This window comes from Branchiostoma belcheri, unplaced genomic scaffold (assembly GCF_001625305.1).
Source record: "Branchiostoma belcheri isolate BF01 breed outbred unplaced genomic scaffold, Haploidv18h27 scaffold26, whole genome shotgun sequence".
Taxonomy (NCBI): Eukaryota; Metazoa; Chordata; class Leptocardii; order Amphioxiformes; family Branchiostomatidae; genus Branchiostoma; species Branchiostoma belcheri.
The window spans coordinates 270058-286005 of record NW_017803865.1 but is presented as its reverse complement, the minus strand read 5'-3'; the positions used below and the strand labels follow the sequence as shown (position 1 = coordinate 286005).

General features: G+C 40.8%; 3 protein-coding genes across 7 annotated transcripts in view; 1 reads left to right on the top strand and 2 right to left on the bottom strand.

Moving 5' to 3' along the window:
• Positions 1-63: 63 nt before the first annotated feature.
• LOC109471989 (BLOC-1-related complex subunit 8-like) lies at positions 64-8290 on the top strand. Of its 3 annotated transcripts, XM_019771543.1 has the most exons (9): positions 64-169; positions 395-471; positions 702-758; positions 1190-1302; positions 2732-2796; positions 4598-4696; positions 4887-4963; positions 5213-5225; positions 6467-8290. In XM_019771543.1, the coding sequence occupies exons 2-9, from the start codon at positions 438-440 to the stop codon at positions 6618-6620; spliced, it is 612 nt and encodes a 203-aa protein (XP_019627102.1). In that variant the 5' UTR covers positions 64-169; positions 395-437; the 3' UTR covers positions 6621-8290. The 3 variants fall into 3 exon arrangements, with proteins under 3 accessions (XP_019627102.1, XP_019627101.1, XP_019627103.1); XM_019771542.1 differs by lacking the exon at positions 395-471 and having other exon boundaries at positions 93-169; XM_019771544.1 differs by lacking the exon at positions 395-471 and having other exon boundaries at positions 93-169; positions 5213-5257; positions 6467-6798.
• A 332-nt stretch (positions 8291-8622) lies between these two features.
• Positions 8623-13023, bottom strand: LOC109471988. Its single transcript, XM_019771541.1, has 3 exons — positions 11420-13023; positions 9240-9325; positions 8623-8862 (listed from the first exon to the last, which is right to left on the bottom strand). Exons 1-3 carry the CDS (start codon positions 11887-11889, stop codon positions 8642-8644), a joined length of 777 nt encoding a protein of 258 aa, XP_019627100.1. The 5' UTR covers positions 11890-13023; the 3' UTR covers positions 8623-8641.
• A 1763-nt stretch (positions 13024-14786) lies between these two features.
• Positions 14787-15948, bottom strand: part of LOC109471876 (very-long-chain (3R)-3-hydroxyacyl-CoA dehydratase 3-like) — a 12949-nt gene continuing 11787 nt past the window's right edge. For all 3 annotated transcript variants that reach the window (XM_019771296.1, XM_019771297.1, XM_019771298.1), the window contains exon 12: positions 14787-15936. The gene's annotated coding sequence lies outside the window, so the exon portion shown is untranslated. The remainder of the gene's footprint in view (positions 15937-15948) is intronic.

The window sequence follows — 15948 nt, the reverse complement described above, 5'->3', positions numbered from 1 at the left end:
CTAAAACAGTCGTTTATTATTCATTCATTGATTTGTCCACCGGTGCACCGGCAACTGCCCTTAATGTTACCAGCGCATGCGCACATCGTTCAACCAACATGGCGGAGAAGTAGACAAAAAATCATGGATGTTGACGTTGTGAGGATGATTATGTCAGATTACAAGCGAGGTAAATACTCAGTTCTACACACAGCAACCTCGCTTTACTTATTAGAAAGCATTTGTGCTTGGTCAGGGTTGCTTTAATCATCTTTACACGTATATAACGCTACAATATCCCGCAGTATATGTCCTTGGTTCCCCCTTCCGTTCTAAATTATGTTTTGACTGTGTTTTGGTATTTTATTCCATGGATATTTAAGTTTTTTCTCTCCCCTCTTCCGTTTCATTTTAGACCCTGATTTCTGAGTGTGGATTTTGCTGTGAGGAGACCCGATATGCACTACCCCCAATACGAAACTGATCTCAGAGGTACAAATAATGTAGACTGCCATGTCTAGCTAGTTTGACCCCTCCCCCTTTGCGTAACCATTCCGTTTTACTGTACCTTCTCCATATCCAAGTTTTTACGTGAAAACTGTAGCAACTTTCAGACTAAAAGAAAGCCTGTGAAATAATTCACTTATCAATTGCAGTTCTTATTATTAGTTTTCATAATAATGTTTACTGTCTTGTTTCTGTGTTATGTTGACATTAAACAGGGGCTCGCCCAGCTGGGGATTTAGTGGACCCAGAGACAGAGTACAAGACAAAAAAGGGTAATGTCGTCATCTTAATTATAGCACAAAATATTTAACCACAGTGCAGGTATGTGCATGCCTACCACCTGCACCTAACCTGCACTGGGCCACATGAGGGTTGTGTCCAGGTTAATGTGGAGCACCGATCGATTTGCAAATTATAAATTGTCAAACAGAGGTACAGCTTCTAAGGCTAAAGGATCCATTTTCATTTCGGTGTATACAAATGTGCTTCATACTAGCTAGCTGCAATGTTGACAAGCACTTTCTGTGCGTTTATTTCTGTGCGTTTATGTGATGCGCATGTCACATTTTCATTCCCAAAGTATTGCAGTTACATAACGTATAAATGCAATGCCATGGGGTTGATTGAACTTAGACTTTATTGACGATGTCTTCAATTCTTATATTTAGTACCTTTGATAAGGAAATGTTGTTTCTCCGTGCAGTGACAGAACGGTTCTCAGAGAACTTACACATCATCGCCAACGAGCCCTCGCTGGCCCTGTTCAGACTACAGGAACATGTGCACAAGTCTCTCCCACAGTTAGCAGAGCAGAAGGTATGACCATACCACATATACAACCATACCACATGTACAACCATACCAAATATATAACCATACTACATGTACAACCATACCACATGTACAACCCTACAACCATACCACATGTACAACCATACCACATGTACAACCATATCACATGTCAGGTACAACCAAATCACATGTCATGTACAACCATACCACATATACAACCATACCACATATACAACCATACCACATGTACAACCATATCACATGTACAACCAAATCACATGTCATGTACAGCCATACCACATATACAACCATACCACATATACAACCATACCACGTGTACAACCAAATCACATGTACAACCAAATCACATGTACAAGGAACATGCGCACAAGTCTCTCCCACAGTTAGCAGAGCAGAAGGTATGACCATACCACATGTGCAACCATACCACATGTACAACCCTACAACCATACCACATGTACAACCCTACAACCATACCACATGTACAACCCTACAACCATACCACATGTACAACCCTACAACCATACCACATGTACAACCATACCACATGTACAACCATATCACATGTCATGTACAAACAAATCACATGTCACGTACAACCATACTACATATACAACCATACCACGTATACAACCATACCACATGTACAACCATATCACATGTACAACCAAATCACATGTCATGTACAGCCATACCACATATACAACCATACCACATATACAACCATACCACGTGTACAACCAAATCACATGTACAACCAAATCACATGTGCAAGGAACATGCGCACAAGTCTCTCCCACAGTTAGCAGAGCAGAAGGTATGACCATACCACATGTGCAACCATACCACATGTACAACCCTACAACCATACCACATGTACAACCCTACAACCATACCACATGTACAACCCTACAACCATACCACATGTACAACCATACCACATGTACAACCATACCACATGTACAACCATATCACATGTCATGTACAACCAAATCACATGTCATGTACAACCATACCACTTATACAACCATGCCACATATACAACCATACCACGTGTACAACCATATCACATGTACAACCAAATCACATGTACAACCAAATCACAGTCATGTACAAATAATCTATAATAATCACATGTTTAATCAAATTAAGAATACACTTGTATTATTAAAGCATGGTCTGGACAAGAGCTGTTTGGAGCCTTCAAGATCATATTTGACCTTGCACACACATGTATGCAGTTCAAACTGAGTACCAGCTTAATTGCATGTAATTACTTTTGCATACATGTTCATGTATGTGCTAAAATGGGTTTGATCCTACTGGCCTGTGGAAAGTTTCTGGTTGATAAACACCAAAAATTGATGAGTTAAAAAATAGCTTTAAGTTACTACATATATGAAACTAAACATGTTTTGTTTTAAATATTTAGCATGACTTGCAGAGTATAGAGAACCAGGTGAAGGGAGCTGTCTATGACACACAGTATGCTATCAGGTAAGCAGGGCTTACAACTCATGTTTCTGGGAAATAAGTGCACTGCAACTTTTAACCTTAGACGTCAGAAGCATGGAATGCATGTGGCACAGAGTAAAGTAGAATGTCAGCAAAGCCTAATTACAAACCTTACTGTCACTACTAGTAACTCTCCTCAGAGCTTGAATCTAAAATTCTGTAGCTAACAAGTAGTGCAACAAACATATTCTTGTCAAGATTATGCTGTATATTAGTGTACAGTCTAGTGGAAAGGGAGCCTGCAGAAATACCTGCAGTGCTCCAATTTTACCTGAATTATACCTGAACTGTATGAGATATGTATATCTCATATGTATACCTCATACAAGTGAAAAAATCTGGGATCAACATGCCACCGGCAGTTAATGGTCTCTAATTATAAAGTGTAGGTGGCCCTAGGATGATGGGTATCTATGGACCAATCAGAAGGCTTGTTGCATGTACACCCCAGTTGTCTGTTAATGGTATTGTTTTAATACTCATCAGCATCCCGAAGCTGCTTTGTTGACATTTCCTAACATGAAATACCGGGGACACTTTAATATATGTACTTAAAGTTTACCACTCAGTCTTCATGTTTCCGTAGTCCATGTAGCTGACATCCCTATATGGTCATAAAATGTACCGCCTTGCTCACACCATCCCTTTGTGTTATTCATGTCAAAGGCATGTCCGCCTCTTTGAAAGTCTGAGCTGACACGTGACGTCATTTAAAATGATAGATTGCAGTCAAGATTCTAATAATTTTTGTCCGGCTTTGTGGCTAATATTTGCTGTGTGGACATCGGTAGAATACCAGCGGGGGATGGCCATTGTAGCACACCGCCCTCACACGAGTTTGTGGCATTTGTCTTTGCTATTCCCCATGCACAGTTTGTCAGCAACATTGTTGTGCCATGCTCAATACTTGATGAATTTTTGGGTCTTTTCACACAGGAATCATTGACATTTAAGGCACACAATGGGTGATCAAACGTTGCATCATATTTTATATCCCTTTCTGTTTGCTCCCTGCATTACTATAATCTGGCTTATTTGGGGAATTTCAATTATTCATAAAATAACTCATTGCACATCAATGGTTTTTCATACTGTTAGACCCATCCTAATATTGTCTATCATAAATAGAGATTAAATGGCAGTATATGATTGAAGCTAATTTTCTGACAAATCCACAATGTCCAATCATTAATTTGCACTCTCGTTGATCAAAAGGCTTTTCTACTGTGTGAAAAGAGGCATGGAACAAACCATTGTAGAGACATCAGTGAAAGAACAAGCAGTCTGGCTTTATTAAAAGGATAATCCTATTGTCAATAGAGTTGCTTTGTCCCTGGTTTGTCATATCGTCTGATTGTGTGCAAGATTTGTCCTTTTTAGCAGATTGTTTCCGTAAGGTTTGTCATGCGACGTTGTCATACTTTTGTTTGTACTATTTGATGCATAGCATTGTAAGTCTTGCATTCATGCCTAACACTAAGGATTTAGAGAGCCCTTGTCATTTTGACAGAGCTATGTAAAAGTTAGTCAAAATGATCTTATTTATGAAGTTGCAATGATATTGCATAGGATATTAGATAGGAGAAAAGAGGTCTACATTGAAAAGTGAAAATAAGTGAACTTATTTGGGAACTTTTGCATTTCAACTTTAACTTACATGTCTGTGGATCCCCTAATCACTTACAATGTAGGTCCCCATACCTGGCTACTTACTGGTAAAATTTTCAATTAATTATCAACTTCTAAAGCACTAATGAATTACAAAAATATTTGTTTCTTATAGTGCTGTAGAAGCAGTGCAGAGAAGCAGCCAGCCTCTGTCCAACATTTCTGACCTGCTGAGGGAAGCTACCTTCTACAAGGAGAGACTAAATGAAGAAAGGTAACTCAAGGTTTCAGACACACATTTCTGGTAAATCTGATACATTGTATTACCAGTGATGTGAAATTGCACCCTAGAAGAATTGAGGAGGCCTATATTTTGTACTTCTGTACCTAATGGTTAGTTTAAAATCTTTGCTTGAAATCTCCTCCACAGCAACAACTGTAACTCTTTCTTCAACCTTTTGCAGTAGAAAAGCTGGAAACAAGCCTCGGGTCAAGTCAGGTTCATTCACATCTTCCAGTAGCAGGGAGGCTCATCCTTCTGGTAAATACCATCATTTTCTGACTAGGCCTAGGGAAATTAATGTTGTGTTGCTTTTTTTTAATTTTTATTTTAATTCAGATGCATGCTCCATTATTTTCCTGCAAAAATTGGACAATCATGAAATTATACTTGTACAAGGCATATGACTGCCCAGTCAAACAATGAAGCAGTTATCAATAAGCAATAAACCTTGCTGTTTGGACATTGTGTTTTTGTGTGTTCTTAACTGTTCCCACTACTGTATTTCAGTTCCTGTTTCTGGGTACGTGGTGTCACTAGAGCACTAGCCTAATGGTAGGTCCATGTGGTTCCAATAGTTAACAGCAGAGTCTGAGATCTAGAGCCTATCACTGTTTCAACTTTATCACTAACACAACAGGTATGTTTCCTTTCTCTGTTTTCCTCTGTTCAAAAAGGGTGCTTCTAATTTTACTTGCACTAACCTGCAAATAAAGGTGGTGTTCTCCACCCTTTTATGTCAGCATACTAGTACTGAAGTGACGTCTGATTAGCATTGTTTAATGGCTATTAAATTAGAACTGTTTTTTAGCTATTTAGTATTGATTTAGCTACTTAACACTGATAATAAGCTTACTCTGGTTTGCTGGTAACTGTGACATTTAATAATGTGCAGTCACTGGCTGCTGTTTCCATTTGAACTTTCTGTGGAACATCAGAAACAGCAGTGAAAAATCACAATGGATTAATCACTGTCCTTGTTGTGATTATTGTCAAGATGGTGATTTTTCATTAAGCCAAAACAATGTCTGAAAATCAAGAAGAAGACAAGAACACCATCACTGAGACTCATCTGCTACGGCGTAACCTTTCATCATTAAATTCAACTTAACTCTTTATGAAGTCATTATCTAACAACTTTTCAATTAAAGCAGACTGACCTTTGCATCTTCCATACACCTCTTGACAAGTGTTCTTTAGTGGATAGAATGACATTCAAGCTGGTGTCATAACCATGGCAATGCCAAATACACATGTCGGGAGTCATTTTAAAGATGTCTTTGGTAAGAAGGTCTGTACTTAACCGACAATTTTGATCAAAGGAGCGTGAGCCAGAAAATGTCAGCAGCAGTTTTTTCTCTAACTTATTATAATCTGACAATGTAATATTACAAAGTACTTTTCAAAGAATACCAGATTTGTATTTTGGATCAAGAAGCATTGACACACTGCAGCTGTTTACTGTATTCTTTCCAAACTGTTTAGAAACTGTGATACTCGTTTTAAGTAAGTGAAATCCCATCTCAACTAATATGGTATTGTCTCATGAAAATTTATTTTGGTCAAGTGTAGGTCAAGAGAGTGTTATGTTGCATAGCAATAATCTGATCACATTTTGGTCTGACGACTTGAAGCATTGATCATGGTAACTCAATGCAAACGTGTTACAAGTGTTGCTGTGATTGTGGTACGTAGATGTAGATGTTATTCCATGTTGTTTCATACACATGTACCTGAGTTATGATGTTGTATATTGTATACCAGGCACAGCATTAACGCTGACCCGCCGGACGTTCAGATGAGCCCTGTGACGGAGAGTCTTCCCGTGTTCCGTGGCCTGGAAGTGTCTATTCCTGCTATCCCAGAAACAACAACACAGGACGATGACATGGACTTGGTGCCAAAGTCCTTTGATTGATGGGAATGAACTCTACAGCTTCAGAATGTTCAGGCAAATGTGAGATTAGGGTCACATTTGGACTGTGGAACCTCATTTTCTAATATCATATACATGCATATTTTCTATCATCCTTGAGAGCCCATACTTCATCACAATTGAACTGCAAAAGGCTATGATCAGTCCAAAGGTACAGTGTACTTGAGACCATCTACATGATCAGGCCACACTAGCCACCACTTGGAGACAGAGGTGTGGGACTTTTGACCAATTGCTGATAATGTGCTGTATGGCAGTCAACAATTTTTCTCATATTGTGTTAAGAAAAATTTAATCAGCTCTGTTCTGCCAACACAGATCAATTTTCAACATCCTATGATTCATGCCTGGAAAGTTTTGCATATTGTACAGACAAACATCATCATGTTATTGTAACCCAGCAAAAATTGATTTTTTTCACAGATAACATTTAGATTATCCCTAGAATCCAGTGAGTGAGGCCCCAGTCCTGTACTAATCCTCAGGCCGTGACCTGGTCAGTACATCCCCATCTCTACCTTTCATGTTGTGATAACTCCAGCCTCACTAAGTCTCACTCATCCCCCACTGGGAGCTGGGGAAGTTGACCAGAGATCACAGTAAGCTCTTTACCTCCACAGTAAAGACTTTCTAATGTGTCGTTAATCTGGGCAATTGGTAGCAGATCATCTGTTCTATCATCTCCACACGATTAATTATTAACCACAGGGAAGAAAGGGATAGGAAAGTTGACAACATTGTAATGAAAGTATGGACACTTCAGCCTATGGTGGTGGAATGAATACTAGTATACTTGCTTAGCATGCAAGTACTACATGTAGTCCAAATGGAAAAGAATTTCATTGGAGAAAATAGATAACATACAATGCCTGACATACAATAAATAAAACAAATGCCAATATTTTTTCAGAAATTATCAGATGCCACGCTTGGTCATTTATGTTGATTTATGCCTTGTAAATCCAAGTATCAGAAAAAAATACCATGCTAACATCTACTTATAGAATAAAACTGAATGGTAGGCAAGCCCATGGTACAACGTACATAAACACATGGCCATGACTCTGCACCATTTCTGGCAGTATAAAATACTGGTTATTACTGTAAGCAATTAAAACAGCAGCCACATTATGGTCTGAAAATGAGAATTTTTATTCAAGTGGACTGGCAACTATAGTCTTTTTTAGTCAACATTTTTTGTACATTTGTATTTGTTCATATCACTTGGCCTTGTTACCTGAAAAGAAAGAACAACAAAGGACGGCAAATTCGACCAGTTTAACTGTGTTCTTGGAACATACTACATGTATATGTACAACAATATGATATTTACAACAGTCCCTCCCTTTTCTACATTTCAATCGTAAAGAAAAATTATCTCTTTGTAACTAACTTTATTTGTTCTGCAACATCTCATGCCTTAAAACTAGAGGATATCAAAAAGTTTTCCCTGAAGTGGCAGTACATGTAGGTCCAACAAAGTTACTAGTACCATTCACGGGATGCGTGCGGTACAAAAGGGACATCTAGTGATGATGATGTGTACTGCACCTTGAGCGGTGCAACAGTTTTCACCGAACTGTGCACGTCTTTTATTGATTCCCCTTTGCATCGCTGTGCCCAGTACATGTGAATGTCTCATGAACAGAATATTGAAGTAAACATTGGTGACAATTTGCGCTGCTGTCCAAGCCCTATTCGTACAATATTCCGCTTTCTACACAGGCACGGCTTTCAACCGTGTGGTAATGCTGTAATGGTACAGCTTAGCCGCTAGAGGTTGTTCGTGTACTGCAGCAGTCGTCTCCTAATCTTAGCGAGAGTTGTATTTGTCCAGGACCAGACTAGGTCCCACTGATATCGTAGAGCCCACTGATATCGAATCAACATTTTTACCTAGTAGAGTTCACTCAAGTATCTGTCGATTCTTGGTCTCATGGGTAGACTCACGAAGAGAAGAAAAACGTTCCAAACTTGACTAAATCCTGGTCCAGCAGCACGTGTTATACCAGTGTGGAAAGTTCGCTGCTCTGAGAGTCGAGGCGCTTGTTCCCGCCAGTGTCTAACGTGTAGCTGCCGTATTTGGAAGCTCCCGTCTCCCTGTCCCATGTGTAACAACTCATCACAACAACAAAACCGACGAACAGCAGCCCGGCTCCCAGGATACACATCCCCAGGATGGACGGGAAGGAGTGGGTCTGGAGCACCATGAACAGACCGATGGCTGGGAGAGAGAGAAAAGCATATCAACAGTACATATTTGATATTTTACAGCCACCGACGTCAAAAAGTCAAAGCAATGACGTTACTAACTACAGTGTACTCAATGCCAGAAGTACCGAGGAAGGTGTCTGATAAACACAGAAACGTAAGCTAGGTAAGACAAATTTTGGTTGTGCAAAAGAGAACTTAACTATATCCTGTACTCAATGTAGGATTACATTGGGGCAGCAAAGTTCTGGATAATGAAATGTTTAATGAGAGAGGCGGGATTCCCCTGAAGGCAATTAGATTTTATCAAATAGAAATGATGTTAATGAAAACAAGCAGAACGGCGTCACCATTTATTCTTTGTTAGGTAATCCTAATGACGTCACTTACCGACGAACAACAGCGGTATGCTGACAAAGAACGAGGCTGTGGCGATGAATCTCGTTCCCACAGACTTCTTCAGCAGCTTGTACACCCTGTGTGGAGAGACACGCAAAGGAAGTTGTCAGGTTTTGATGTCAACAACAAGGGTGTAAAAACTTACTGTCCTCTTGCAATGTTGGTACCTTATAATAATATGTCACCAATTAAACAATAACAGGTACTAGACGAAAACACCTTTTATAACCGAGGATGTTACAGCTAATGTTATTTTAAAAGGTTCGGTGCCCTTTTTTCTGTTACAAGTAGGTAATCAGAGGGAACATGAAGTTGAAGGCAAACAGTATGAAGTTGAAGCCATCCATAAAATCATACGTGTGGCCTTAGTAAGTACCGAAGTCAATAAGCCTAAGATAACAGTTCATCTCTCATTATGTAAAAGTAGCCGGAGTTAGATGAAAGGGTTGCATCTATTGTCTGTTTGTCCTGTGTGTACAAAAGTTGTTTTCCATCGCCTGGGGCCAGCTGACCAATAAGGCGTACATCACCCATAATTACGGAGGTAATTGCTGCCTAATTGACCCAAATCAATTGATACAGTCACAGGACCATGTTTATTCAAGATTATACATGTTAGTACAGTTTTAAAAGATCGCTAGTAAAGAGTAATACATTAAGTGCTGTCTGACACTAAGGCAAATCTAGCTGGTGCGGACCCCAATTCGCCAGTATATTTTGTAAAATCACACAAAATACCCCTGGGAGTGAGTCTACAATTGCCCTAAGAACTGTTCCTAGGTCAATTATTGACTGGTAATTGTCCTGTATCCTAACAAAGGAGTTCTGAGTTTTTGTCCATGTTTGAGGCTGTGAGTTGTCATACAGATTTGTTCGGGTGGTTCTTCAACTCTCTTCTCCGAGGACAGCCCTTATGACTCCTGTTGACCAAGATCCAATAGTGACACCAAGAATAGACACGTGTCGTGCGCAGAACCAACAGATCCTGACAAGAACGTGACACCTTTGACATACCAGTACCGCCTCCATAGTCAGCTTAGCAACAGGTGGTTAGAAGGGACCGTCCGTGGCTTATGGTGCAAGGGGTGCATAGTTATGTCACCTTTCTCATTGTCACATCATACTTGGTTTTTGGAAATACACAAAATGGCGTTTAACCGATTTACATGGCAGGTATATTCTGCAAAAAAAAGAATCTAAGATAGTCTTGTCTCGGAATGTCACACGTACTATCATTATATGGCAAATTGGTAGGGGTGCTTACGTCATTATGTCGTGGCAACTAGTACTAGTCAATATTAAACGTTGTCAAACATTCATCGAATCGTTTTCAAAGAAACCATATGTTCTTGGGCCTTCTTGGGGGGTGGGGGTGAGGCTTGTCACCATACACCTGAGGTGTGTGGTCGTGATGCAGAAACTCATTGCAAATACCAAGAGAAATGTTTTAAAATAGACGGAAAGAGCCGTCATTGTCGGGCGTATTTTAAAGAAGGGTGAAAAGGTGCGGGTCAAATTGTTCGCGACCTCCGTGCACCACCATTGTACCTCCTGACCCGATCCTTCAGTCCATTATTCCAGTCGACATATAACATTACAGCAACTCAAGTCATTGAGCAAGAGCCGGGAAAAATGCCAGGAATGTTGCTAGTGTACTACTTTTCTTTCCATGTGGATAAATCTTATGGATCAAGGCGTCGCGCGATCAATCACCGTGGGCTTTAGAAAACGTCACAGTTGAACGGGACGGCGTCTGTATCCTGGGAATGGAGACAATAGCACTCGTGTTGCAGTTCAAACAGTCTGTACTCAGGGGATTACTAGTGGCCGCAACCTGGAACCCAACAGGCCAGAAAGGAGGACAACAACCGATGTAGCACCTTTTTACCAGTGATTAAAGGCAAATACCGCTGTTTTGTGATATTGTCTATGTATGGTTTAGAATTCTGTACATCATCTCCCTGATTGTTATATCTGGGAGTGGGAGAAAAGGAGGGCGTGTCAAGTTGAGGGCTTCGATATCAAAGGCAATGCATTTGCTACCTGCAGATGTTCACGTCAGAGGGTCCGGTATTACTTTTAATAATAAGCTTGAATAGTTGGTTTGAACGTCGTATCTAAATGGTCCCATTAAATGTAATGAGAGAAAAAAACACTGAGCAGTGACTTACTTCTCTTCCCCATGAAGTGTACTGGACAGACGGGAGGACAGGTAACATTGCGTCACGCACACAATGACGCTACACAAGTCCAAGACGGCGACCAACGTCGCGACGCCCAGCCCAGCGTCGACGAGCCCGTCGTACGCCGCCCGCGACACCCACACCGTAGATGCCAACGTCGCCGCCTGCTCCTGTTTCTGGATCAGCTGGAATATGAGAAGAACGGCGATGGCGGCGATGAAGGTTGCGAGAACGCTGATCAGACCTAGAAGGTGGAGCTGCCTGTCCACACGGAGGGCTGCCCGGGACGCGGTCACGGACAGGCCGTTGTCACGGAGGGAAAAGGAGTGTCGGGACCGGGTGCTGAGGGTCGGCGTCGTCAGCTGAAGACCGGGCGGGACGCTCAGGGTCGGGGTCGGCAGAGGGGTCGAGTTGACGTGGTTGTGGTTTATGTGGTTGGCCATCAAAATGCTACCCATCTCGGTTGGTAGTCTTCAGTGTCACACGTGATTTTAACACGGAATATATGTTGTATTCTCTCCGCTGATTTGAACAGGGACGTGGCTGCCTTTCAGCAGTGAACAAATGCAGCCAGAGACAACAATACGTTCTGCCCCCTCAGGAATGCGGTTCCTCCCCCTCAGCCCAGCGCCGGAGTGGCTGCGGTCCTCTGACGGAGTAACCCCAGACGCGATCTCCCGTCCTTCACGTCGCGATCGTTAATGGCTACCGCCTCGGTAACGTTCTTCACGTGTTTAGTAAACTCCTCATTAAGGTGTGCTTTGATGACGACCCTCGGTGTATGGTGTCTTGTCCAGGCGAGGTGGCGTTATACTTCAGTCCTGACACGCCTCTCTTAGGGAGAAATCCTCTGTGTCGTCGACAATCACCTTTTGTGTGTACCCGGTAACGTAAGATCCGCTGACTTTACGCGGCGTTTCCCATGAAGAGCCGGGCAATCGACTTGTTTCCCTCCGCCTCGAGTTCTGTTTTTAGTTACAAGAGCCGGACGCGATTAGTCGGTTGGGGACGCTACGCTGCCCTCTTTACCGAGATCCTATGTCGCAAATTACGGAGTGCGGAGGGCTGGAGTGGGCGTCGAGTGTTTACCTGGCCGTAAGGGTAAACACTGCGGAGTAAACGGAGAGAATGGACGAGTGGCACGATCCTTACGCGCTATTCGATCTTGTACGTACGGCTCGGGTTGCTTTGTAACCTCTGGGTCACGGAAGCGTTGTTGGTTGGTAACATCAATCGTATGGCGTCACGTATGGGCGTCCAGGGCAACCTGGATGGACAGGTGTTATCTGTGTCAGTGGGCGGCTGAGCTGCGTACATGCGGTACCAGGGGACAGCTCTGCCCCATTGTGCAGAAAAGAATCGGAATCTTCGCACAGACAAGTGCATGTAACAGTTATTTGATCTAGATTATGATGTGTTCGTTTTCTATGTTCCGATGTCAATACTTGGATCTAAGATTCTCCCTCCGACAACCACATACACTGAGTACTCTTTTTCTGGTAACTTTGGACACAATCTATCCTGATGGATAGGAGTATTATTTGAAGTATTATTTGAAAGGCTGTTAACAATGCAATAAAGAGTTATCTCATGCTATCAGAGTGGACGTGGTGAGGTGTCATGCATGCATTGATCATTTTCGTGCGGTCAGAGGTAAGGTGAAGTGCTGTTATGTTTTGTTTCCATGGAAATTGATTGATGCATGTAATTTGCTTTTGGATAATATCTATATCTGGACAATATGCCAGACGTTTGCAGGGAAATTACGAAGACATGGATGATTTTCTTTCTATTTGCAAATTTGAAACTTAATGTATCACTAAAAATCCACCTGTCTTTGTTGACGGTCAGTTATGAAAATCGTATGACAAAAACTCGCATGCCGTACGTGACTGCGGATTTGTCGCGTACAATACCTGTCCAGTCGCCCCAGGCAGTGCGTGGTGTTACCTGCACACGCTACAAAGACGGGATCAACTCAGCCTAACAGCGCGGAAGTTACTTTTGTCAGCAAGCCACAAGTCAAAGGAAAGCAAACATTTCAAATAAAAAAGGGCCGCGTTTTATCATCTTACACTCAATGTTTGTTTTTGTTCATTGCTTTCCCGCTTTCGCCACAAATGTTTTCGGAAGTAAGTGACGCTTTGCTAGCAGGTCGACATCACTTTAAGCCTCGCGCCAATGTAAGGACGTGTACGACGTTATGCATGCGCAGCTACATTACAAAGGGAACAGGTAGGTTTGTCAGGACAAAGCATCGTTCTGGAGCCCTCGCCCATGCTAAAAACAAGGATTAGCTGGGACTTGAAGTACCAACCACAAGGTACACTGTTAGAGTGATGATGGTTTTGAATAAAGTCCTGGATAAGGTACTACATGTACATTGTAATACCGTATTCAGATTTGTAGCTGGCGGGGCACTACAAGATCTATTGCAGCTTGTATTTCAAATTACTGAATGTAGTACAGTCACATCCATATACCTATACTTTCAAACGGTCCGGATAAGCAAAACGTAAATTCCAACTTAAATTAGCTGTTCCACCATGCTGAACACAGTCGAATTCCGCTGAATGGCAGGATTACTGTAACAATTCCAAATTAGAAACGCAGAATTAGAACGACAAACCTCTTTCGCTGATGCATCGTTTTATACGAAATCGTTAACAAAATGTTGAACGCGCTGGTAAACAAACGCAACCATGGCAAATGTGATGACATAAACTGTAGTTGAAAAGAGCCTCGCAAAGTGGCGCTCGCTATAAGCTAAGTGTACGTGTCTATCATCTCAACACCATGACTTCTTAGCTACTAGGTGTGGCATAATAAGTAAAGTTGAGCGCTTTATGAGAACCAATATGCGTAATTTGGCACTTGTAAGTTGTAGGGAATCTAACATGTAGGTCACCGCCCGCATGGCGTACATGTACCTTCCCACGCCACTCTTGGTCAGTGTTCATTGGCTTTGGTGGAACGTTATGTCAGGAACCCTGGCCAATGTTTTCTTTTCACTCTCACTCTTAACAACAACGATTTACTCGAGTCCACAAGCGTGGCCGTGGAACAATCTCTCAACTGGTTCTGGTAATTGTTAATGGTCTTGAGTCCACCAGTCCAACTAACATTGGTTAAACATCATCTTTAGTAATTCAAGACAAGCATTATAAACAAGATAAACTGAATAAAGTCATTAAAAACCTCGGTCGGCCCCTTAAGACAGATCAACAGTGATCAAGAGCGCAAGGTAAAAAGAAAAGGTAGAAGGTTGTGCATGGGATATCAATATTCCACGTTTCATGCATTCTAATATTGCACATGAATAGATAATTGTAAGAAGTACAAAATACAGTGGTAATGGCAGAGAACTTTAATAGACAAAATATTAATGCACAGAATATGACTTTTAAGTAAAAACAATAACATTAAATCATTATTGCTCATCCTTTCCATAGCATGCAATATAATCTTTCAAAATAACCACACCCCAAAAACAAGAAACATGCAACATTTTATGCTCTTTATAAAGATTTTACCAATTCCTGAGCATTGAAAGAATCTGACAATAATTATCAGATAACACCAAATCATGACATCTTAAACAATTCAAGTAAATCATATCACCATTAACATTACTACCATATGAAACAAGTGATTATAAATGAAAAAAAAAACATGATTTCTCTACTCTATTGGGTCTTGTGTTGGTGCACATGTACAATAGTCAAGTAATTGTTTATGAGGCCACAGCAAGTAACTTTTACAGCTAACATCCTCTGTAGCCTCCAATTCTAAATAAAATAAGATGGGCAAAAATTACGACTTATTTTTCTACAACTACACTTCAAGGCTATCATGACATATTTTTCTACATGTATTTTTGGTATTATCTTGTCATGCTGACCACTGACAAAGAGGAACAAAATTTTTCTTTTTTTAGCCAGATGGGCGTAAGGTCGTCCATAACATTTACTTGGGCCTAATTATTAATTAGTATTATTGCACCAGCATAATATACAGCACCATACAAGTGCATATTAATCATAATGCTGTCAAGTTCTTTTGTACAGTCAAAAATCATCACAAACAAAACATTTAAACTTCCTTAACAAGTACATTAGGTAGTTTGGTTACTAAGTCTTCCTTTCAATTTCAACATCTTATTTTGATAAATGTAATTCTGTTGTAATCATATGTTCCAATGTATTTGAACACCTGTAGCATTACATACAGGGGATCTTAGTGGTCTTTCTAAATGACATTGTACACTAAGTCTTCTAAAGACTAACATTTCGATAATAAACTAACAGTCGAGTTTAAATGATTCAAGAGAGCATTACTTTTCAGTTTTAAGTACTACATGACTTACTTGGCACCATTCTACATTACAACTTTGGTGCAGTGATTCTTACTTTCTACTATACAGTCATTATTTGTTGTATATTTTAGTGTGTTGTTCAAGTGAACAGAGAAATGTTAGCAACAACAGGAGTTACAAATGTTAATACCTGTAGTAGCAT